Below are 26034 nucleotides of genomic sequence, written 5' to 3' on the forward strand. Positions count from 1 at the left end.
TATATACAGTAGATTACACAGGATCCACCAGTCACAATAGATGTTACATCTCACCACCTCCTCCTCTCTTCACATTGATCTTTGCCTTGATGAGAGCATGGTAATAAAAAGTCAGGAGGGTGTAAGTCAGTCTATTACAACCAATATTCATGGCCAGTGTGAAAATATCAAGGTTTTTCTTTTATTATTATTTACATATAACCAAAAACCTAATCTTAAACAATAGTTCACTTCTTATGAAGGACAAGGACATTCTTTTCTTGTTTATTAAAGGTGCTCCCAACATAAACATGTGAACATACCCTAAGGCAGTGTTTCTCAACTCCAGTCCTCAAGACCCCACAACAGGTCATGTTTTCAGGATTTCCTTAGTATTGCACAGGCGATGGAATAAATGCTTGAGCAGGTGATGAAATTATCACCTGTGCAATAGTAAGGAAATCCTGAAAACATGACCTGTTGTGGGGTCTTGAGGACTGGAGTTGAGAAACACTGCCCTAAGGATATGTTCTTGCACAGCCTTTTTTTGGATTTTTTTTTTCTTCTGCATGAAAGTTTTTTGTTTTTGGTGCGAAGACATTTTGATCCCAACGAAGAAAAATTGTAGTAAAACACTGAAAAAATTGGCATTGTGCATTAAAAAAACCCTAAAAAAACCGCACCATGTGAACAAGACTGTAGAAACCTCACTGCTTATGGCGTGGAGGGTTTCGGCTGGCACAGGGGTTTTAACAGATACATCAAAAATGTCTGAAATTAACATTATTGGGGTTGTTTTACTCCAAACATTTATAGTCTGTTGTCTAGATTAGTGCTGCAAGTAAGTACGTACGGCACTAGACCGTTGAGGTCAGTGATTGGCTGCAGTGGTCAAAAAATGAGAACCTCTGTGCCGGATAGGTGGAGAAGAAAAGATGAGCATTTTTCTTACTATAGTAGTGATGGAAGCTGTTGAGGCGCGTGTGTCCCGGTCTCCGTCAGTCCTATACACTATGGGCGCAGCAGTCGCACACGTGTATGATGGCTGCGTATACTGGACACAAGACGTCTTGGAGAACTGTGACGTACCAGGTGGAGGGTCTGCCACAGATCCTGGAGAACAGGCACATTATCAAGACAGCGAACGATCCGGAGACTTCTTTTTCGTGGTACAATTTGGTGCTTATGCTTTTTAAATGGCCTCGGTCTCATGGTAAAGTGTCGGGGGCGGACGATGATAAATATGTGTTAGATATTGTATCATCGAGACAGAGTCCTTGTCATTGACTCATTCACAGACTAAGGCGGCTGACAATAGATTGCAATCTGCACACAGTGACTGCTAATAATGCTTCTCATGCATCCAGACATTATCCAGAAGTGAACCTGGCAGCCGTAAAACAATCCGAGCTGTCATCGACTGAGCTCATCTGCTGATCACCTGCTCGGTTCTTTCCACACTCCACTATGTAAGACCTTGTTTTGTAAGCCATCAGGACATAACCCTTCTGACAGGCGACTTTTATACTACTTAAAGGAAATCTATCACCAAGTTTTTGCCACCTAATCTGAGAGCAGCATAATGTAGAGTAAGAGACCCCGTTTCCAGTGATGTATCACTTACTGGGCTGCTTGCTGTAGTTCTAATGCAATCGGTGTTTTATTAGCAGGAGATTATCACTAGACGACCAGTTGTCTCGTGCCATCTAGTCCTCTTGCTCTGTGTAACCCCGCCCCCACCAATGATTGGCAGCTCTCTGCCAGTGAACAGCATACACAGAAAGCAGCCAATCAGTGGTGAGGGCGGAGCTATACATAGCTCTTTATTCAGAGAGCTGCTCGATCTGCAGCAGATGTGTTTACTGTGATAGCAGTAAGTAAGTGATAAATCACTGGAATCCGGGTCTGTGCCCCTCAATGTACTGCTAGCAATAAGCTGATGACAGATTCCCTATAACCCACAGTCTGGTCTATGAGGAGTTTTGTATTCTCAGACTGTTCACATACAGATGTATCCTTCCTTTCTCCACTCTATATATACAGAGATGATTAGCAAAACAGGACCTGTGATATTTCTTTGTGGCTGTTTTATGCTATGTGTCTGTGCAGGAATCTATTACTTTTCCAGGAGTAATTGGAGCGGTGAAGGGGGTTGTCTGGTTGAAACAATTTATCACCTATTTATGGGGTAAATGATGGTTTGCAGATCCATGAGTATCCGACCACTGGGTCACGCACCAGTCGCCAAATTGGGGAGTTTTTATTCCTGTTACGAAATGGTACAGCACGTTGGATACCGGACCACCACTCTATTTTTTTTTTTCCCCTCTATACGGGTGCCGAGGAAAGCCAAGTGCAGCGCTCTGCATCCCCATAGGCAATGAATGGAGCCATGTTGGCGCATGTGCACTGCTGCTCCATCCTATGGAGCTTTTACCCCCATTACCTGCCAATCAATGGGAATCCCAGTGGTCAGGCCACCTCTGATCATCTGATCACCAAGTCATCTAGCGTGGGAAACTTGTGGAAAGGCAGGTTGGCTGTTGCGAAATGCTAAAAAAACCTGATAGTCATGGAGGTTTTTAGAAGCTTGAATAGAAGTCCTCAGCTGACTTGTGAATTGGTTCAACATGTGGTCCGTTTCTCCAACGACATCAAAATAAATAAATATATATATTATATATTCAAAAAAATAAAGGGAACACTACATTACCACATCCTAGATATCACTGAATGAAATATTTCAGTTGCAAATCTTTATTCATTACATGGTGGAATGTGTTGAGAACAATAAAACATAAAAATGATCAGTGTAAATCAAAATGAATATCCCATGGTGGTCTGGATTTGGAATGATGCTCAAAATCAAAGTGGAAAATCAAATTACAGGCTGATCCAACTTCAGTGGAAATGCCTCATGACAAGGAAAAGATGCTCAGAGTGTGTGTGGCGTCCATGTGCCTGTTTGACCTCCCTACAACACCTGGGCATGCTTCTGATGAGGCGGTGGATGGTTTCCAGAGGGATCTCCTCCCAGACCCGGACTAAAGCATCCGCCTATTCCTGGACAGTCTGTGGTGCAACGTGACGATGGTGGATGGAGCGAGACATGATGTCCCAGATGTGCTCAATCGGATTCAGGTCTGGGGAACGGGCGGGCCAGTCCATAGCTGCAATGCCTTCATCTTGCAGGAACTGCTGACACACTCCAGCCACATGAGGCCTGGCATTGTCCTGCATTAAGAGGAACCCAGGGCCAACCGCACCAGCATATGGTCTTATAAGGGGTCTGAGGATCTTATCTTGGTACCTTATGGCAGTCAGGCTACCTCTGGCGAGCACATGGAGGGCTGTGCGGCCCTCCAAAGAAATGCCTCCCCACACCATTACTGACCCACTGCCAAACCGGTCATGCTGAAGGATGTTGCAGGCAGCAGATCGCTCTCCACGGTGTCTCCAGACTCTGTCACGTCTGTCACATGTGCTCAGTGTGAACCTGCTTTCATCTGTGAAGAGCACAGGGCACCAGTGGCGAATTTGCCAATCCTGGTGTTATGTGGCAAATGCCAAGTGTCCTGCACGGTGTTGGGCTGTGAGCACAACCCCCATCTGTGGACGTCGGGCACTCAGACCATCCTCATGGAGTCGGTCTCTAACCGTTTGTGCAGACACCTGCACATTTGTGGCCTGTTGGAGGTCATTTTGCAGGGCACGGGCAGTGCTCCTCCTGTTCTGCCTTGGACAAAGGCTGAGGTAGCGGCCCTGCTGCTGGGTTGTTGCCCTCCTACGGCCCCCTCCACGTCTCCTGGTGTACTGGCCTGTATCCTCGGAGTGCCTCCAGCCTCTGTACACTACGCTGACGGACACGGCAAACCTTCTTGCCACAGCTCGCATTGTTGTGCCATCCTGGATGAGCTGCACTACCTGAGCCACTTGTGTGGGTTGTAGAGTCCGTCTCATGCTACCACGAGTGTGAAAGCACAACCAACATTCAAGTGACCAAAACATCAGCCAGAAAGCATTGGTACTGAGATGTGGTCTGTGGTCCCCACTTGCAGAACCACTCCTTTATTGAGTGTGTCTTGATAATTACCAATAATTTCCATCTGTTGTCTATACCATTTGCACAACAGCTTGTGAAATTGATTGTCAAACAGTGTGGCTTCCTAAGTGGACAGTTTGATTTCACAGAAGTTTGATTTACTTGGAGTTAGATTCTGTTGTTTAAGTGTTCCCTTTATTTTTTTTTGAGCAGTGTATATATGTATATTTTTATAATATATTTATTTATAATATTTTTATTTATACTTAATATATTTATGATATATATATATTTATTTGCATCTGCAAATGATCTAAAACTATGGAAATGAATGTTTTCGGTGAGTTTTATTAATGCGCTTCTCTGGAATATTTGCCGGAGGCAGGCACACGTTTCCGAAATGCAGCATTACGAGCCGCCCATGCAAGTAAATGGTTGACTGTTCCGTGTGTATGAATCTCGGTCAGGACTGGCCTTTTAATAATTTTTTGTTGGGTTGTTGTGTTATGACTGGAGTTTATACAATATGCCGTGTGTATGATGGACCCCAATATGTCATATACAGCAGTAAAAGTAAGCCTTAGATAAGCAATATGATACTGGAGGGGGCTGACACCAAAGCATAGGTCATCAATATCATAGACGACACCTTTAAGAAAAATGGATTTTAGCGATGGGATAATTTGGGCTTGCTAGTAGATTGCACACTCCAGTAGGAGATCTAGTGTATGCTATAAGGACTGTTTCCTAAAAATGTGACTCCTCAGATTCCAGTGCATTAAGAGCTACGTGGGGATTTTCTTTTCTTTATCCAGCGATGTGATAAATCAGCAGTATCCTCTACCATTTATTACTGACACAGGCGCAAATCTCCAAAATAAAATGTGTTTGCAATCTTCTTAGCCTGATTTTGGCTGCACGGAATAAGACTGGGGATTGTGTCTTAAGTGTTCTAACGCCCTGATCCTCTAGACATGAAGAACATAGCCCTGCCTTCTGCTAAATGAATGCTACACATTTAAAAAATGCCAAAAAAAAGTGTATAAAAAAAATCCAAGCAGTTCTTCATTTTTTTTCCTTTTTCATTTTTGTTTAGGATAATGGTAAAAACTAGAAAATGTTTAAAGAAATATCTGGCTCGGCCATTTTCCCATATTTCTTCCTCATTTTCCCATTTGGCTATGAGACAACTGGCTGCAGCAGGTGCCTCTCCCCTCCCCTGGGTGGAAAAAAGTGTTTAATCCTAACCCTTTAAAATGTATAGGAGAATAAATGTTTTATCGTCTTTTTTTTTTATTATTATTATTATTATTATTTATTTAGAAGTGGTTTTTTTTTTCAGAAATAAGCAGAAAATTTCAGATTGATTAACAGCAATGCACTTAGTCATGGCCAAAAGTGTTGCCACCTTTGAAATTGTCCCAGAAATTTAATGCAATTACACATGTTTTTTGCATGTATGTTTATTTCCTTTTGGTGTATTGGAACAACACAAAAAAGACAAATTGGACATAATTTCTCACACAACTGAAAATGGGCAGGGCCGAATTGTTGGTACCCTCAACTTATTATTTGGTTGCACACCCTTTGGAATAAATAGCTGCAATCAGTCGCTTCCTATAACCGTATACAAACTTCTTAGTATTAGTATGTTTGTAGGCATTATCCTGCTGGAAGGCCAATGACCTAGGATGCAAACCCAGCTTCCTGACACTGGGCACTGCATTGCAACCCAAAATCTTTTGGTAATCTTCAGATTTCATGGCTTGTTCAGTCAGAGCACCCAGTACCAGAGGCAGCAAAGCCACTCCAAAACATCTTTGAACTGCCACCATATTTGACTGTAGGTACTGTGTTCTTCTCTTTGTAGGCCTCATTCGGTTTTCAGTAAACATTAGAATGATGTGCTTTACCAAATAGCTCTTTCTTAGTCTCATCTGTCCACAATACTCTTTCCCAGAAAGATTTTGGCTTACTTACTTACATTTTGACAAACTGCAGTCTAGCTTCTTTATGTCTGTGTCAGCAGTGGGGTCCTCCTGGGTCTCCTGCCATAGCATTTCATTTAATTCAAATGTGGACGGATGGTTTGTGCTGACACTGATGCACCTTGAGCCTGCAGGACAGCCTGAATTTCTTTGGAACTTGATTGGGGCTGCTTACCCACCATCCTGATTATCCTGTGTTCCAACCTTTCCATCGATTTTTCTCTGCCTTCCAGGTAGATCAGCTAGAGTGCCATGGGTTGTAAACTTCTTGATTGTTATGCACCATGAACAAAGGAACATCAAGATCTCTGGGGATGGGCTTGTAATGTTGAGATTGTTGATATTTTTCCGCCTCCCTCGCTGCGACATTTACTCCTCCCCCTCCCACTCTGCCTCCTCCCCCTCCCGCTCTGCGACACTGCCTCCTCCCGCTCTGAGACACTGCCTCCTCCCCCTCCCGCTCTGCGACACTGCCTCCTCCCACTCCCGTTCTGCGACACTGCCTCCTCCCCCTCCCGCTCTGCGACACTGCCTCCTCCCACTCCCGTTCTGCGACACTGCCTACTCCCGCTCTGCGACACTGCCTCCTCCCACTCCCGCTCTGCGACACTGCCTCCTCCCACTCCCGCTCTGCGACACTGCCTCCTCCCACTCCCGCTCTGCGACACTGCCTCCTCCCACTCCCGCTCTGCGACACTGCCTCCTCCCACTCCCGCTCTGCGACACTGCCTCCTCCCGCTCTGCGACACTGCCTCCTCCCGCTCTGCGACACTGCCTCCTCCCACTCCCGCTCTGCGACACTGCCTCCTCCCGCTCTGCGACACTGCCTCCTCCCACCACGCTCTGCGACACTGCCTCCTCCCCCCGCGCTCTGCGACACTACCTCCTCCCCCGCGCTCTGCGACACTCCTCCCCCCGCGCTCTGCGACACTGCCTCCTCCCCCCGCGCTCTGCGACACTGCCTCCTCCCCCCGCGCTCTGCGACACTGCCTCCTCCCCCCGCGCTCTGCGACACTGCCTCCTCCCCCCGCGCTCTGCGACACTGCCTCCTCCCCCCGCGCTCTGCGACACTGCCTCCTCCCCCCGCGCTCTGCGACACTGCCTCCTCCCCCCGCGCTCTGCGACACTGCCTCCTCCCCCCGCGCTCTGCGACACTGCCTCCTCCCCCCGCGCTCTGCGACACTGCCTCCTCCCACCACGCTCTGCGACACTGCCTCCTCCCACCATGCTCTGCGACACTGCCTCCTCCCCCCGCGCTCTGCGACACTGCCTCCTCCCCCGCGCTCTGCGACACTGCCTCCTCCCCCCGCGCTCTGCGACACTGCCTCCTCCCCCCGCGCTCTGCGACACTGCCTCCTCCCCCGCGCTCTGCGACACTGCCTCCTCCCCCCGCGCTCTGCGACACTGCCTCCTCCCCCCGCGCTCTGTGACACTGCCTCCTCCCCCCGCGCTCTGCGACACTGCCTCCTCCCCCCGCGCTCTGCGACACTGCCTCCTCCCCCCGCGCTCTGCGACACTGCCTCCTCCCCCCGCGCTCTGCGACACTGCCTCCTCCCCCCGCGCTCTGCGACACTGCCTCCTTCCCCCGCGCTCTGCGACACTGCCTCCTCCCCCCGCGCTCTGCGACACTGCCTCCTCCCCCCGCGCTCTGCGACACTGCCTCCTCCCCCCGCGCTCTGCGACACTGCCTCCTCCCCCCGCGCTCTGCGACACTGCCTCCTCCCCCCGCGCTCTGCGACACTGCCTCCTCCCATTCCCGCTCTGCGACGCTGCCTCCTCCCCATTCCCGCTCTGCGACGCTGCCTCCTCCCCTCTCCCGCTCTGCGACGCTGCCTCCTCCCCTCTCCCGCTCTGCGACACTGACTCCTCCCACTCCCGCTCTGCGACGCTGCCTCCTCCCGCTCTGCGACGCTGCCTCCTCCCCTCTCCCGCTCTGCGACGCTGCCTCCTCCCACTCCCGCTCTGCGACACTGCCTCCTCCCACTCCCGCTCTGCGACACTGACTCCTCCCACTCCCGCTCTGCGACACTGCCTCCTCCCACTCCCGCTCTGCGACACTGCCTCCTCCCACTCCCGCTCTGCGACACTGACTCCTCCCACTCCCGCTCTGCGACACTGACTCCTCCCACTCCCGCTCTGCGACGCTGCCTCCTCCCACTCCCGCTCTGCGACGCTGCCTCCTCCCCTCTCCCGCTCTGCGACGCTGCCTCCTCCCCTCTCCCGCTCTGCGACGCTGCCTCCTCCCGCTCTGCGACGCTGCCTCCTCCCGCTCAGCGACGCTGCCTCCTTCCCCTCCAGCTCTGCGACGCTGCCTCCTCCCACTCCCGCTCTGCGACGCTGCCTCCTCCCACTCCCGCTCTGCGACGCTGCCTCCTCCCCTCTCCCGCTCTGCGACGCTGCCTCCTCCCGCTCTGCGACGCTGCCTCCTCCCGCTCAGCGACGCTGCCTCCTTCCCCTCCAGCTCTGCGACGCTGCCTCCTCCCACTCCCGCTCTGCGACGCTGCCTCCTCCCACTCCCGCTCTGCGACGCTGCCTCCTCCCCTCTCCCGCTCTGCGACGCTGCCTCCTCCCCTCTCCCGCTCTGCGACGCTGCCTCCTCCCCTCTCCCGCTCTGCGACGCTGCCTCCTCCCACTCCCGCTCTGCGACACTGCCTCCTCCCACTCCCGCTCTGCGACACTGCCTCCTCCCACTCCCGCTCTGCGACACTGCCTCCTCCCACTCCCGCTCTGCGACACTGCCTCCTCCCACTCCCGCTCTGCGACACTGACTCCTCCCACTCCCGCTCTGCGACACTGCCTCCTCCCACTCCCGCTCTGCGACACTGCCTCCTCCCACTCCCGCTCTGCGACACTGACTCCTCCCACTCCCGCTCTGCGACACTGCCTCCTCCCCCCGCGCTCTGCGACACTGCCTCCTCCCCCCGCGCTCTGCGACACTGCCTCCTCCCCCCGCGCTCTGCGACACTGCCTCCTCCCCCCGCGCTCTGCGACACTGCCTCCTCCCCCCGCGCTCTGCGACACTGCCTCCTCCCCCCGCGCTCTGCGACACTGCCTCCTCCCCCCGCGCTCTGCGACACTGCCTCCTCCCCCCGCGCTCTGCGACACTGCCTCCTCCCCCCGCGCTCTGCGACACTGCCTCCTCCCCCCGCGCTCTGCGACGCTGCCTCCTCCCATTCCCGCTCTGCGACGCTGCCTCCTCCCACTCCCGCTCTGCGACGCTGCCTCCTCCCACTCCCGCTCTGCGACGCTGCCTCCTCCCCTCTCCCGCTCTGCGACGCTGCCTCCTCCCACTCCCGCTCTGCGACGCTGCCTCCTCCCACTCCCGCTCTGCGACGCTGCCTCCTCCCACTCCCGCTCTGCGACGCTGCCTCCTCCCACTCCCGCTCTGCGACGCTGCCTCCTCCCACTCCCGCTCTGCGACGCTGCCTCCTCCCACTCCCGCTCTGCGACGCTGCCTCCTCCCACTCCCGCTCTGCGACGCTGCCTCCTCCCACTCCCGCTCTGCGACACTGCCTCCTCCCCCCGCGCTCTGCGACACTGCCTCCTCCCCCCGCGCTCTGCGACACTGCCTCCTCCCCCCGCGCTCTGCGACACTGCCTCCTCCCCCCGCGCTCTGCGACACTGCCTCCTCCCCCCGCGCTCTGCGACACTGCCTCCTCCCCCCGCGCTCTGCGACACTGCCTCCTCCCCCCGCGCTCTGCGACACTGCCTCCTCCCCCCGCGCTCTGCGACACTGCCTCCTCCCCCCGCGCTCTGCGACACTGCCTCCTCCCCCCGCGCTCTGCGACACTGCCTCCTCCCCCCGCGCTCTGCGACACTGCCTCCTCCCCCCGCGCTCTGCGACACTGCCTCCTCCCCCCGCGCTCTGCGACACTGCCTCCTCCCCCCGCGCTCTGCGACACTGCCTCCTCCCCCCGCGCTCTGCGACACTGCCTCCTCCCCCCGCGCTCTGCGACACTGCCTCCTCCCCCCGCGCTCTGCGACACTGCCTCCTCCCCCCGCGCTCTGCGACACTGCCTCCTCCCCCCGCGCTCTGCGACACTGCCTCCTCCCCCCGCGCTCTGCGACACTGCCTCCTCCCCCCGCGCTCTGCGACACTTCCTTTTCTGTAATTGTATTCGTGTGTGATAACTTAATTGTTTTCAGCCTGCAGAGATTGGTTGGAGCTATACAAAAATATATCATATATATCCTCCCTGTAGTACAGGGCCGTCGTGGGTGACATGTCGGAGCGCTCTTCTTTCACGCTTTCCCATCCATAGCTCTGACTTGTTACTCTGGTGCAGTAATTGCTGTGTACACAAGCGTCAGTCACTTTGGTGTGTGGCAAAGCTTTCCTTTAATCACCGAATATCCTAAAATGCTGTTATATAACAGTAGTGATCTCTGATCTCGGCATGAAAGGACTTGTTGAAAGATTGCCTCAAAACTAAGATCCACACCTTTAACTGCTTCACGCCTGCTCGGGACGGCTGCCGCACAGGTGATGCCTTGGAGCTGGGAGATGAGGTGGTTAACAGTCCCATACACAGGCTGCAGAGTAGGGCTGGGCTCCCAGTGTGCAGGCAGGGGCCCGGGGTGCAGGCAGGGGCCCGGGGTGCAGGCAGGGGCCCGGGGTGCAGGCAGGACCCCGGGGTGCAGGCAGGGCCCCAGTGTGCAGGCAGGGGCCCGGGGTGCAGGCAGGGGCCCGGGGTGCAGGCAGGGGCCCGGGGTGCAGGCAGGACCCCGGGGTGCAGGCAGGGCCCCAGTGTGCAGGCAGGGGCCCGGGGTGCAGGCAGGGTCTGGGGTGCAGGCAGGGCCCCAGTGTGCAGGCAGGGTCTGGGGTGCAGGCAGGACCCCCGGTGTGCAGGCAGGGCCCCGGTGTGCAGGCAGGGCCCCGGTGTGCAGGCAGGGCCCCGGTGTGCAGGCAGGGCCCCGGTGGGCAGGCAGGGTCCGGTGGGCAGGCAGGGTCCGGTGGGCAGGCAGGGTCCCAGTGTGCAGGCAGGGTCCCAGTGTGCAGGCAGGGTCCGGTGGGCAGGCAGGGTCCGGTGGGCAGGCAGGGTCCGGTGGGCAGGCAGGGTCTGGTGTGCAGGCAGGGCCCCGGGTGCACTCTGCTCTGATATGAAGCAGGGTAAGAAGTCCAGGGCAGAGTTAACTTCTTTCTCCGGCTGCCGCTCCCTTCCAGAATCAACGTGCGTTTCCACCAAATCCAGTTAAATATTTACAGAGCTGCAAGAAGGATTTTTGAACTATTGCTCCTTGCTTTTCCTTTTGGTGTTTACATTCTGACTGTTCCTTTCTTCCTAGTGTCATCCAAGCTCCATTACCCAGTCCTGTCGACAAGGTAAGGCACTCACGTTTTACCTAATAGATCCGTTACCCTCCGGGGATCTTGTTCACTCCCCTCGTCGTCATCTTTTGTCCATTTTATCTCAATGTTGAGCCTACTGTGTATTTATGAGCCGGCAGCCCTTTTCCAGCTGACGGCTGGTTGACGCTGTGCATACATAAGTATACGCTGTGCGTGCTGCTGACACAGATTTTATTGCTTCCACTTACATAGTCTTGATTTTTTTTTTCATTGGAAAGATGATTTTAGACTTTCGCGATCTTGCTCCTGCAGAAGCTACCTATGAACCCCCCTTAGAATATATGACCTATATGGTACCCAGTGCTAGCCCCCAATGTTTTCGCTCCGGGAATGCCTGTGAAGGGTTGACTCACCCTGGCACAGCTGATTATTCCGTCCTGCCCAGGTCACTCCGCAGCGCTCGTCCTCCTGTAATAATTACATTCCTCAATGTTTCCATCTCTGTTTCCTACATAAAATGGTTCATATTCCAGGATAGTCTGAGCTACATGCAGTCATATTCTCATTGTGTTCTGTACATACAGGCAGGACGGATTATTATTTTTGTTTTATGCTTAAAGGGACTGTCCACTATTGCTCTTCTTATTAGCTCCTCTGCCCAACGTAACATACAAAAGCCTCGTACTTGCCTCCCATGTTGGTGTCGTTCCAGCGATGTTGGCACTGTATCCCCTGGCTGCAGAGGTCAGCCATGACTGCCGGGGAAAACTGTGCCGATATCGCAGGAACAGAACTGACCCGGGAAGTAAGTGTGAGGGTTTTTTTACTTTCTGTTGGGCAGTAAAGCTATGAAGGTATTGTCCAATAGTGTCCAACCCCCTTTAAAAACGTTGCACACATTTTGCAACTTTCTTTTTTTTTTTCTTTTTTTTTTAATTTACTCCTGAAAAGGCAAAATTGTGAAACTTTTTATGTTGTCGGCATTCATTTTCTACCATTTTATTGCTGCAGAGTTTATAAGTCCTTCAATTTGCTACAAGGTCTGTAAAAGATGAGACCAATCCATGAGAGTTCCTGCTCCCGGCTCGGACAGCTCTCCCTTCTCTGCTCTCTTCCACGTCATTCAGACACGCACTATGATGCACAGACCGACCGCGCGTCTTCTGACCTGAACTCCACAGCCTCTTATAGTCTCATGAGACTGCCAAGTTCAGGTCAGGAGACCTGTGGGCCAGGACGTACCTCGTGGGCCAGGACGTACCTCGTGGGCCAGGACGTACCTCGTGGGCCAGGGCGTGCCTCGTGGGCCAGGGCGTGCCTCGTGGGCCAGGGCGTGCCTCGTGGGCCAGGGCGTGCCTCGTGGGCCAGGGCGTGCCTCGTGGGCCAGGACGTGCCTCGTGGGCCAGGACGTGCCTCGTGGGCCAGGACGTGCCTCGTGGGCCAGGACGTGCCTCGTGGGCCAGGACGTGCCTCGTGGGCCAGGACGTGCCTCGTGGGCCAGGACGTGCCTCGTGGGCCAGGACGTGCCTCGTGGTCCGCACACCTGAATGAGGCTTTAGGATGGCAGCAGGAGGGGAGCTTGATTGGATTGTACCTAGGAAGGAAAGCATGTAAATTACTATGATGCCTCACTTACTGGTTAGGTAAGGAGGTAAGCACTCGATCCTTCTAAGCTGCAGATGGGGGTAAATCACTCAAGGAATGAGGCTCTGCTGATACATGAGAGCTAGTGAAGAAGCAGCAGCCTGTTTTCATGTAAGAGTCGAAATTACATTGGGAATGTGGTGGGAGATTCTTATATTTTCTGATGGCAAGAAATTATGAATGGCCTAAATTTTTTGGCATACATGTATATTTCTTTGCTAAAAAGGCACTAAAACCCCCAAAACGATGAGTATATTTTCTTGTTTCAGGTTGCTGCTCACACTCCCAGTATGTACTCTCAGGAACTGTTCCAACTCTCTCAGTATCTACAGGTAAGTCGCTCGATTCTTTGAAATTGTTCCATTAATGAAGGTTATCTAAAATGTCATTAGACTGATAAGCTGCCAATTCTGACATTTCTACAGGCCTGTCTAAGGGTATGTGCACACGTCCGGATTTCTTGCAGAAATTTCCTGAAGAAAACCAGAAATTTTCTGCAAGAAATCCGCATTTTCTTTTTTGCGTTTTTTTTCCGTTTTTTTTTTAGCATTCTGCAAGCGTAATTAGCTTGCAGAATGCTAAAGTTTTCCAAGCGATCTGTAGCATCGCTTGGAAAACTGACTGACAGGTTGGTCACACTTGTCAAACATACTGTTTGACAAGTGTGACCAACTTTTTACTATAGATGCTGCTTATGCAGCATCAATAGTAAAAGATAGAATGTTTAAAAATAATAAAAAAAATGCTTATACTCACCCAGACGATCTCCTCAGCGGCGTCCGTTCCTCTTCCTATAGCTGGTGTGTGCGCGCAGGACCTTCCATGACGTCGCGGTCATGTGAGCGGTCACGTGAGCGGTCACATGACCGCTCACGACCAATCACAAGACAGTGATGTCATCACAGGTCCTTCACCGCACACCAGCTATAGGAACCGAAACGGCAGCATGCAGCGGTGATGCGGGAACACTGCGGGGGACATCGAAGGTGAGTATAGGACTATTTTTTTATTTTAATTCTTTTATTTTTGACCAATTATATGGTGCCCAGTCCGTGGAGGAGAGTCTCCTCTCCTCTACCCTGGGTACCAACCGCACATAATCTGCTTACTTCCCACATGGTGGGCACAGCCCCGTGCATGAAGTAAGCAGATCAATGCATTCCTAGGTGTGCGGAATCCCCGCAATTCCGCATTTTTAATGAACATGTTGCTTTTTTTTCCGCGATGTGATTTTTTTGCGGAAAAAATCGCAACATTTGCACAAAAAATGCGGAATACACTGTAAATAATAGGAGGCATATGTTAGCATTTTTTTCGCGTTTTCATCACGTTTTTATAGCGAAAAAACGCTAAAAAAACGCTAAAAATCCTGAACGTGTGCACATGGCCTAAGAAAGGCCCATGTGAATGCAGGAGAACATAATCCGTTCATGGTTGGTGTTAGTGATGGAGAAGGTTGATCTCTCGGATTGACATTTTGCCCCTCACTTTACCACTTTTTTCTACAGGAGGCCTTACATCGGGAACAGATGTTGGAACAGAAGTTGGCCACTCTTCAGAGGCTACTAGCCAATACACAGGAAGCTTCAGATACTAGTTGGCAGGTATCAGAAAGACATCATGAGCTCTTCCATTTCTTCCGCCTTGGACACTTGACCATCATGTGGACGTCTTCTCCACCTTGTTCTGAATTTCACGCATTTTGTACAGGATGCACACTTACAGGGCGCATCCTCGTTTCTTCTAAGAGACCAGACCATCTTGGGTTTACAGATGGAAATTACTGAGTCATGTCTTCTTTGTAGTTCCTCTTTCGACATCCAAAATAAGACCCTCAAACCAACTAACGTATGGATTTCCAGGCCTCTTGTATTTTCCTAGGAGGTCCAACCTTTGGGCTTGTCACTGGCAGCATGAATTGGTGATGCATGCCTAGTACCAGTTTTTACCTTCAGAGTGGTCACAATTGGGCACTTTCCATATTTTAATCCCATAAATAACTGCTTACAAATTCTCTTTACATGTGAATATCTCTAAAATTAAGTCTATTTTTTTCAAGGAACACAAACGGATAAATTAAATGAAGAAGTCCTATGCTGTGTCCTACTATATCTCCTATCACAATGGTTGCTGAGATATCTAAAAAGAAATCTTCCGTGTCTCAGGAGCTCTTCCTACTCTCCTTTTCCCTCTTCCCTGTTTTGTTTCTGACTGCAGCAGGAGCCTCCCCCCAAAGCAGAAGGATAAAAAAGCTTAAGCTTCTCACATTGACTAAGTATTGACCCTTAAGTTTGTGTGAAATTGTATATATTTTCATCTTTTTTCTTTCTTGTTTTTTTCAGGCTCTTATAGATGAAGACCGGCTTCTTTCACGATTAGAAGTGATGGGGAACCAGTTGCAAGCTTATTCAAAAGTGAGTGGATGACTGTAGACTTTTGTGGCTGTGTCTGGCTACAAAGACCGACACCGGTGGAAAGTGGGTCAAAAGGAGTCCAGTGTTTAAGGTCTTCCTTTGTTTAATTGGCTCCACCGTGGTCATGTCTGACTTGCAGTTTTTTGGCGTTCACATAGAAGCTCCTAATAGTCAAGAACGTGATTAAAGATGTGGTGTGATCGCAGCCTTACCGCCGAAAAGTTAGTTTAAGAACCAGTCTCGCCAACCTTCAGGCCTGGAGAGATTAGTGCTGCCGTAACAAGATATGTGATCATATCACAACGTCTTTGACTCTTGTTACCTTCTTTTTCCATTATGGAACAATTCCACTAAATGATTCTTATTCATGAGTGAAATACTGGACCGATAAAGTGTCCATTTAATCGTATCCGACTTGTGTCCTTTCCTGGTGACATACACTAATATGGTTAGTCGTCTGTTGACTGTAAATGTTATGGAAACATGATTTCTCCTAATCAGATTGTCTGTCTTCAGAGTCAAACGGATGATGGCATTCGGAAAGAGTTAATAGCGTTGCAGGAGGACAAACACAACTATGAGACAATGGCCAAAGAGTCTCTGAGGCGAGTTCTTCAGGAGAAAATTGAGGTGGTGAGGAAGCTGTCTGAAGTTGAGGTAAGACCTGATGGTGACGAGTCCTACAGTTTTTACATATGGGCTGTGCATGCTCCGCAGGCGGGCTGCGCATGCTCCACAGGCGGGCTGCGCATGCTGCCAAACTCTCCATCTTTGTGAAAAGAAGCACGGTCAGTGAAATTTGAGAATTTCTGTATAGTGAATGCAGGCTTTCACAATTATATATTAGACTAGATCATTTCTATTCATTTATTTTATTTATTGACCCAAAAAAACAGCCAAGCACGTGTTTAGCATTCTTTGGGGGGATATTTCTAAAGGGTTCCTCTAAAAACTGGAATTTGTGCTTCTGTTATGCTTCATTTAGATCAGATCCATTTTTATTTTTATTTTTTAAAAGGGCTCAGCATGTTCAGTTGAACGGCGCCAATAACATTTCTTCTGCATACCCCTACTGGACATGTGCATCAGTAGATTAGGACACCTTCCAATAGCGCGCCATCATCGGCGCGTCCCGCCATCCAATGCGGGAGTGGACGCCATCAGACAACCGCTTTTAGCGGATCTCTCAGTGAGTGATTGACAGATGTCAAAAAGATGGAAACCTGGCAGAACAGAGCCAAACTGGAGAGATGACTGAGAGAAAAATTAAATGTGTATTTTAACAAGTGATATCTTCAGAATTTCTAATCCTCTGTGTGAGAATAAAAAAAAAAAAATATATATATATATATATATATATATATATATATATATATATATATATATATATATATATATATATATATATATATATATAGCAGATGTTATGTGAAAGATTTCCAATCTCAGAAATGTCGTTGTCTAATCTTTCCCGTGTGAATTTATTCTATCTGTAGTGATGGTTTTTAATGGAATTTTTGCTGTTCTGCACATGACCCTTTTTTATTATTCTTCCAGAGAAGTCTAAGTAACACAGAAGATGAATGTACCCATCTGAAGGAGATGAATGAGAGGACCCAGGAAGAGTTACGAGAGCTCGCCAACAAGTACAACGGGGCTGTGAATGAAATCAAAGACCTAACTGACAAACTGAAGGTAATTAACCGCAGTCCCCAGTGTTTTTTTTTTTTTTTATTGCGAACTTTTAATTGACAAAGCTTTTCACTAATCGATTAATGTAATCGCGTTCTTAAATGTTTTTAGGTTTATAGGTCACAGAAATTTCAATTAAATTCTTCATCTCACCCACCCCCTTATTCTTTATTCTTGCCCTTGAGGTCACGTGTGTATTCTTGTGTTTCACGCACTGCGTCCTTCATCTCTTACACATTGAGACCAGTGAAAGAGCGGTAACAGTGTCTTTCTTTCGGCCACGCTACATTTTAACAAACATTCTCTGCATCCGTGATCATCAGCTTCAGGTTATTCTCTCCCTATCCATACACAGAGCATAAAGTGCATATGCAGTGTTTCGCCTCCTTGTCACCTCTAGGGTTTTTTTTCCATTTATGATCTTATGAGACTTGCAACTATTTAGTACTGTTAGAGATGGTGCAACAATGTCCAGTTTTGAGTATTCGTAAGCCACCCACACCCTCCGTCCTTACCACAGGTCTTTTGACTTCATCATCCAATGCCTTTAAAGAGGGTGGAGGGAGGGCCAATCACTAAACATTGACTTATACAGCACTTTCCCTGCTGACCTCCGTTCTTCGCCTCTTCTGATCAAACATGGCTGATGTAGAGGTACGGGGAGCTCAGTGATGAGACTAAGCCATGCTTCCCCTGCCTTTTGTATGCTGTTCGATTGTGTATTGCACCCTGCCATAGCGGTCTTTTCACATTAGTGTCTTCCATGGCTCTGCTGAAACTACTGTGCCGAAACCAAAGAATCAAGGATGGACACAATGCCAGCATAGCACATGAAGCCGAGAGAGACTTGGTTTAGACTTGACACTGAATCGGCCATATTGTACTGATGCCAGGAGAACACCGTAGGTCAGCATGGATGGAGAATATATGTGCAAAATGCATAGTCTCTTTTTAGAGAGAGTTGCTTTAAAGGGGTTGTCCAGGACTTTTATAGACTTCAAATAGGTCATCAAAATTCCATTGGTGTAGGCCAACAGTAGCAGCTGCAGTACCCAAGAACGGCCACTACACTGTGCACAGAGCTGTACATAAGGCGGCAGTGGAGCTGCATACCGCTCAATCAGGGAAGGGGGGGTGCCTGTTGTCGACCCCGACCAAACTGATATTGATGACCTATTATAAGGATCTGTAAGTCCTGGACAACCCCTTTAATAATATATATATAATTATAATTCTCACCTGCATGCAGTAGCTTGATCCACCAGTGCAATGTGTTATTGTGGACGGCATCACATGGAACCACAGCTTGGCTGCCGTCAGACCATGGAAAGCTTTTTTTTTTTTTTTTTTTTTTTTTTTTTTTTAAATTTATTGAATTATCCAAAGCAATAATTTATTTTGTGACACATAACTTGGTACTAAAATCTGCCACTAAAGAAATCTCCATTCCATGAATAATCCTAGTTATTTATAAGAGCAGATCGGCGAGTGCTATCTATATAAGTGGTGGGTAGCAGGTGTGCACAGATCGGGGGTGCTGGACGGGTTTAGGATTACTCAGGCGCCATATGGGATGTAGAAAGGTCACATTTCACTCTCTGACATATAATGTGTTGCTCTGGATTTTTTTTCTTTTGTAATCTATTTTACAGCATTGATATTTCTACCGGTTTGTTGTTAATATCTTTATAGTCTTCTTTAGAGGTTACATTATGACAAGGGCTCCTAGTATTCCACACCTGGAATAATGGTTTCCAGAGAGGGACGTTACAGGGTCGGTGCTGCATGCCACCTCTTGGGATTTCAGCTGTCGTCAAAATGTGATCTATGGGCCCCGGCCACCCACCCACTCAGGGGCCCCAGCATGTTACTTCCTCTGTACGCTGGAAGGTTTTTAGAGAGCGTACACTACACATATAACGATTTACAGTCTGTTTGGTTGAGGTCTTCTCCTGGATTCCTTCAGGCTAGTATTTAAAGTGTATACTCTTCTCATAAAGTGGTGACATAGTGATAGAACATGCCCTAACTTTATGATAGTGAGTGGTTCATCCTCTGGGAACCCCCACTGATCCTGAACTATATATCTCGTGTGTAATTTTTTTTCTATTTTTATATTCATTATAAATATTCTACATACAGCAGGTGAATTGAGTATTAAACACATCACCAATTTTATAAGTAAATCTATTCCTAAAGGTGCTATTTACAAGAAATTCTCACCAGATGTCAGTAACACCCCATCCAATCCACACAGGCAAAGAAATCAGGCCATAGATGATAGAAATTAAGTTGTGTAATAATGAGGAATGACACAGGGGAGAAAGTATTGAACACATGAAGAGAGGTGCAAAAAGCCATGGAAAGTCATGACACCAGATGAAATCTATCAGTAATTAGAAAGCAATCCTGCCACTTAGTGAAAAATATCATCAGGTTCAATTGATGGCCTATAAAAAGGTGTCTCATTACCAAGGTGCTACACAAGAAACCTCTTATGATGGGTAAAACCAGTGAGCCGTCTTAAGACATTCGCAACCTTATTGTTGCTAAACAAACCTATGGCATTGGTTATAGAAGAATTCCTAAACTACTGAAAGTTCCAGTGAGCACTGTTGGGGGGTCATAGTCCAAAAGTGGAAAGAACATCATTTCACCATAAACCGGCCATGACCAGGTGTAAGATTTCAGCCAGAGGAGTGAAATGAATTAGAAGAAGAGTTGTCCAAGAGCCAAGGACCACCTGTGAAGAGCTACAGAAAGGTCTGGAATCAGCAGGTACGATTATTTCAAGGAAAGCAATAAGTAATGCACTCAACCTCCGTGGCCTGTATGCACACTGACCACGCAAGACTCCATTGTTGAACAAAAAGCATGTTTAAAGTTTGCTCAGCAACATTTAGACAATACTGAAATATTGGGAGAATATAGTCTGGTCAGATGAGACCAAAATTGAACTCATTGGAGGCCATAATACATGCCAAGTTTGTAGGCCAAAAGACACTGCATATCACCCCAATAACACCATACCTACAGTGAAGTTTGGAGGTGGGAACATCATGGCATGAAGCTGATATTCAGTATACAGCACTGGCAAACTTCATATAATTGAAGGAAGGATGAAAGGACAAATGTACCGAGACATTTTTGATCAAAATGTGCTGCCATTTGCTAGAATGATTAAAATGAAACAACGGTAGGCATTTCAGCAAAACAATGATCCCAAACACGCAGCCAAGGAAACTCTCTCTATTCTTCGCTGCTAGAATGGCTGAGCCAATCACCGGACCTGAATCCAATGGAAAATATATGGAAGGAACTAAAGCTCAGAGTTCATAGAAGGAGCTCACGGGAACTTCAGGATGTGAAGAATGTTTGTGAGGCTGAATGGGACAAAATCACACCTGAGCAATGCCTGCAACTAGTTTCTCCATACAGGAGGCGTCTTGGAGCTGTCATCACCAACAAAGGCTTTTGTATGAAGTATTAAATACATTTCAGTAAGCGTGTTCAATACTTTCTCCCTGTGTCATTTCTCTTTATTATACATAATTTATGGACATTTATGGTTTGATTTCTTTGCCTTTGTGGATTGGATTGGTGAGAAATTCATGTCAATAACACCTTTTAGAAATACATTTATTTAGGAAATTAGTGATGTGATCAATACTTATTTGTACTCACTGTAACGTCCATATTACCATGGACATATCCGCACATGCTCAGAGAGGTTTCTTTGGGCCTACGGGTACATCTGTGCATGCTCGGCGAAGTTTTCCGGAACCTACTCTTACATCCGCACATGCTCGGAGAGGTTTCTTTGAACCTACTTTTACATCCGCACCTGCTCGGAGAGGTTTCTTTGGGCCTACGCTTAAATCCGCACATGCTCGGAGAGGTTTCTTTGGGCCTACGCTTACATCCGCACATGCTCGGAGAGGTTTCTTTGGGCCTACGCTTACATCCGCACATGCTCGGAGAGGTTTCTTTGGGCCTACGCATACATCTGCACATGCTCGGAGAGGTTTCTTTGGGCCTACGCATACATCTGCACATGCTCGGAGAGGTTTCTTTGGGCCTACGCTTACATCCGCACATGCTCGGAGAGGTTTCTTTGGGCCTACGCATACATTTGCACATGCTCGGAGAGGTTTCTTTGGGCCTACGCTTACATCCGCACATGCTCGGAGAGGTTTCTTTGGGCCTACGCATACATCTGCACATGCTCGGAGAGGTTTCTTTGGGCCTACGCTTACATTCGCACATGTTCGGAGAGGTTTTCCGCTGCCTATATATACACCTGTGCATGCTCTATTGTTTCCCGAAGGCTACGGATACGTTCGTGCATGCTCCAAGAGGGTTCCCGGCACACATCCACCTCAGATCCCACTCGTTTTTATTGCCATTTTTTACTCTCCACAGGCAGCTGAAGGTCGGCAAGAAGAAATCCAGCAGAAGGGCATCGCCGAGAAGAAGGACTTACAGCAAAAGATTGACGAGATGGAGGAGAAGGAACAGGAATTACAAGCGAAAATCGAAGCCTTGCAAGCAGACAACGACTTCACCAATGAGCGGCTCTCTGCCTTACAAGGTGAGTCCTCCCTCTGCGCTTTCTGCTTTCTTCTTTTTCTTTTTTTTTTTCTTGGCCATTTTTTTTTATTTTTGGAATTCTGCTTGCAGTACGATTAGAGAATCTACAGGAGAAAACACTTAAAGAGCACAGCACCCAGGGTAAGTGCCACGCAGGACCACCACGGAGGAGAGGGCTTTGTACACTCGGATGGTGGGTTTGAGTATTTGTTAAAATTGGCATTTTCGCCCCCTTCCCTGGCTGGATTAGATAAATGGGTGAAATGTCATCCTGGTGGGTATATAAACGACCCTGCACCAGAGGGAGCGATAATTCTCACATATAAAACAGGTCAAGTCTTGGGTTTTTTATGAAAAATGTGGCTCTCTAACCCACTGGCCTAAACAGAAAAGCACCACTACCCACCCTCACCACTAGAGGCAGCATAGAGAAAAGTAGGCAGCGAGCTCCTCCTCTTAGTCACATGTTATCTTAAAGGGGAGTCCCAGCGTAAGATTTATGATGAGACCTCTGGATGGCCCATGAATGTCTGGTAGATGCCCCACAGTGGGAATACTCCTTTAATCTATGCTGAGAATTTATTTTAATTCTTCCCCGTGTTTTTTTTTCAGGAGTCGGTCGCTTTAAATGTTTATGTGGATGAATTGTATTTGTGTTTAACTGTTTGTTCATCAGATTGGTTCAGCAGTACTGCCATGGGGGAGGGGGTCCATCCAGAATACAGATTGGGAAACACTGGCGCACTTAATTTATCCGAAAGAGGCCTTAAAGGGCTGTGTACCAGTGGCAATGGTTTTAATTAATGTCACAATCTTTGCCACATTTTTTTAAATTATTTAATCTTGCAATCTTCACTGTCAGATGTGGCTTTTTGTCCTTTGAGAGAGTTTTCAGCAGGCTCATTATCATCAGAGGCAGGATTAATGATCTGTAACACCTCTACACATAGCTGATAACACAGGGTCCAGCAATCACAGTAGGCGATGTCACAGCCCTTCCTGCTCTTCTACAATCCCATAAAGACCTTTGCACACGCTCATTAGGCAATCCAATACAAAAGATAGGCTCAACATCTGACAAGTGTGGCTAATGTACATGTGTTGTTTCCTGAAATGGGAAGTAGGAATCTAAAGCTGATATGGGAAAAAAATAGTAAAAAAAAATTAACACAAAAACCTGATTTAAACACAAAAGGGCACGATTCATTATTGTATTTGTGCCTGTTTCTTTTTTATGTCCAGTCTTGACTGGTTTTCACTTTTTTTTTTATATATATATATATATATATATATAAATTTGTGCCGATTTTTCTTTTAATTTGCGCTTTGTTTTAAGTCTATTTAATGTATGTGTTTGTTTTTTCTTGTCTTTGATATTTTGGGTGTAATTTTTGGTTTTCCGGGTATTTTCAGCTGGTTCATCAATTGTGACTTTGTAAAAAGTCACGAATGCATCAGAATCCGACCTCTGCAGTGATTTTATGTTCGGCGCAGGCATTTTCACCCAATTTTGTTTCAGAACCTTTTTAAAAATGTGCATTTTGTTGATAAAAATTAGCAAGACAGGCCAAAGGCAGAATGAAGAGTATTTTTCACTTTGCGCAAAATTTATGATGAATTGAGGCCCACGTCTTTTCTTGGGGATGGCTTCCCTGTCTTCAGGATCTGTCACTAGGTTTCTAAACTTCATTTTGTTATTAAATATATGGGTGGGTACTTCGTAAATCCATGTCGGAAAGCTTTATAACCCTGATAAAATTCTAGGTAATTTTATATGTTCAGCTAAAAAGTGAGAGCGATCATGAGTGACAGCTGCAGCTTGTTCTGAGCAGTGTGAGATCTCAGCAGAGAGGAGGGTCACTGAGGAGCTCAGTCAGGTTTAGATGGGCAGAGATACAGCAGGGGGGTGGGACACTGAGCTTTCATTCAGGCTGGATGAGGAACTTTTAAAAGGGATTATACTGCCATTCTGACATGGATTTCACAGTAACAACACCAGTCTCCTCAGGTGAAAGGGATCTGATAAATTATGCATGTGTATTTAAAAGTCTAGTGACAAGTCTGGTTTCCAGGCGCCCATTGCTGTAGTATTTATTTGTATAATTTGGTATGTGATGTTATATATCAGATCATATATACTGATTATACCCTGACGTTGTAAGAACCAATGCTAACTTTGTGGTTATGTAATGCTGCTTTATTCCACTAGAGGGAGATGTTGTGTATTGCATGACAAACACTTGTTCTATGGGATTTAATCTGAGCATTGGCGGCAGTACAACAGTTTGTGGTGTTGTTGTTATTTTTTATTATAGCATTAACAATCTTTTGTGATCGCAGGCATACAAGTCGATGACTTCAAACCTAAAATCAACGGCAACGCAGATAAAGGTACGTGTTTCCATGTTGTAGCCGGATTTATGAGCACTTCATTCCTGCATTTGATGAATGTTGTATTCATAGCGGCGTCATTTCATCGTTCACTCATCCGCATGGCGCGCTGCTGCATTGTGTAAATGCCATGTACATGCATCTTTTCATTGGCATTTTATAGTGTAATGGTTGTAAAGCAATAATTATTTAATAGTGACGATTGAACGTGCTTGGATAAGGTGTTATCTGAGCATGCTCGGGTGCTAACTCCGTGTCTTCGGCGTGCTCTAATAATATGTTCGAGTCCCCACAGCTTGCTTGTCTTGCGGTTGTTAGAAAGCAACACATACCCATGTGTCACAATCCCTCCATGTGTTGCGGCTGTCGAATAGCCCCAAGACATGCAGCCGCGGGGACTAGAACATATTTTTCTAGCACGCTGAAGACCCTCTGTTAGCACCCGAGCATGCTCAGATAACACCTTATCCCAGCACTTTCTTGTATCACGATTATTTATATATATATATATATATATATATATATATATATATATATTAACTAATTTTTGCTTTTCCTTCTGCATCTAATTTTTGCTTACGCCCTTTTGTCTTTAACAAAAATACTAATTTTTTTTTTCAGTTTTCTGTTTTAGTTTAGCAATATGATGTCTTGCTTTAGTTTTCTTTTTTAGCGAGTTGTAGTTTTTCAGGACATTATATTTTATAATAACGGCGTCAATCAAAACAGGCATACAACATTCTAATTGCTGCTTCTTCTTTTTTGCTGTGCGTATGTTGCAGGCTCAGCTCCTGCATCCGACATGGCATGTACCAATACAGTAGGAAGGAAATGCTAATTGTAGGCAATGCATCTGAGTATCAGTGTAAGATATGCTGGGGGCAGAGCAGTTAATAACTCCTGTCTGAACATTGCATTGATCAGGGGGCACACGGGGAACCCAGTATCCTGCTTGTGCGTATGTTTAGGTGTAAATGGTTAACGCTCTTATTGATTTTTGGCAGCGCTGTTGTGATCCGAATCCAAGCGCATGGTGTTAGCCTGCGAGAAATGTAATCCTGGTGCAGCCCCTATTACCGTCTCCCCCTCCCATTCTGCAGTTTTATCCCTTGGCCTCTATTTCTATGTATCTGTGTAAGGTGAGCGCTGCGTATCCAGTATACGCACAATGAGCCGGGAGGCCATATTGTTACAGAATGGTCCATAAGAAAGGTTTGCAGAAGAAAGTTTGAAATCTTTTATTATTTTGGTGTATTACCCAGTATAGATCATTATCATCAGATCAGTGGGGAGGCCCAAGATCCAGCGTCCCCACCAATCAGCTGTTATTTCCTCCAGTCGCCGCCATGTGTAACCAAAGCACAGCGCCATTCACTGTGTAGTGGCTGGTCACAGGTACTGCAGCTAAGCTACTATAGGAACAGCTGCAGTACCTGTGACCACCACTACACAGTGAATGGAGCTGTGCTGTTTGGCACGGAATGCTTTAAATTGGGGCTGAAAACTAATCACCATTATTGGCCGATTGAAACCCCTTTAACAAAACTGAAAATAATTTCAACTATTTTTTTTTTTTTCCTTTTTAATTTTATTCAGCCTTGTGATTACTGATATTATTTGTATCAGACAAATCTGCCAAGTATCTCAGTATTTTTGTTTGCAAGTACTTTTCTTGTTTCCTGTCCTTGACGCTGCGAGATCTGGACTGTAATAATGTATCACTTGCGGTATCCTGCAGAATGTGTCCTGGAAAGGTCACCAGGTCCGGTAACCACACCGCTTCATATAGAAACCATGATGGGGCAGCTGCTGCCGTTACTTGGCTCCTGCGTTTCCTGCCCGAGTCCCGCAGCGGCGCAGTTATTGCAGAGCCCCGGGTCACACATTGCAGTGAGATTGTCAGTAAGCTCACGTTTCCCAATGTGCTAGAAATGAAGGACGTGTATTGATTGATGCTTTTGTCATCTGATGCCCACAAAGAATCTTGTTCTTAGATATTTTGCT

The 26034-nt window shown here is 47.7% G+C and overlaps 1 protein-coding gene across 9 annotated transcripts in view; it reads left to right on the forward strand.

Moving 5' to 3' along the window:
• The window catches only part of SLMAP (sarcolemma associated protein), a 101722-nt gene that overhangs the window by 48166 nt on the left and 27522 nt on the right, over nt 1-26034 (forward strand). For 4 of the 9 annotated variants that reach the window (XM_077278591.1, XM_077278590.1, XM_077278594.1 and 1 more), the window contains exons 4-11: nt 11296-11332; nt 13213-13275; nt 14452-14547; nt 15286-15357; nt 15874-16014; nt 16915-17052; nt 21472-21640; nt 23980-24030. In XM_077278591.1, coding sequence (XP_077134706.1) covers nt 11296-11332; nt 13213-13275; nt 14452-14547; nt 15286-15357; nt 15874-16014; nt 16915-17052; nt 21472-21640; nt 23980-24030 — 767 coding nt within the window. Of the gene's footprint in view, nt 1-11066; nt 11181-11295; nt 11333-13212; nt 13276-14451; nt 14548-15285; nt 15358-15873; nt 16015-16914; nt 17053-21471; nt 21641-21729; nt 21781-23979; nt 24031-26034 lie in introns of those variants that run through there. The other 5 variants (XM_077278589.1, XM_077278588.1, XM_077278592.1 and 2 more) reach the window with 3 other exon arrangements.

The sequence above is a fragment of the Ranitomeya variabilis genome, chromosome 8 (assembly GCF_051348905.1).
Source record: "Ranitomeya variabilis isolate aRanVar5 chromosome 8, aRanVar5.hap1, whole genome shotgun sequence".
Classification (NCBI taxonomy): domain Eukaryota; kingdom Metazoa; phylum Chordata; class Amphibia; order Anura; family Dendrobatidae; genus Ranitomeya; species Ranitomeya variabilis.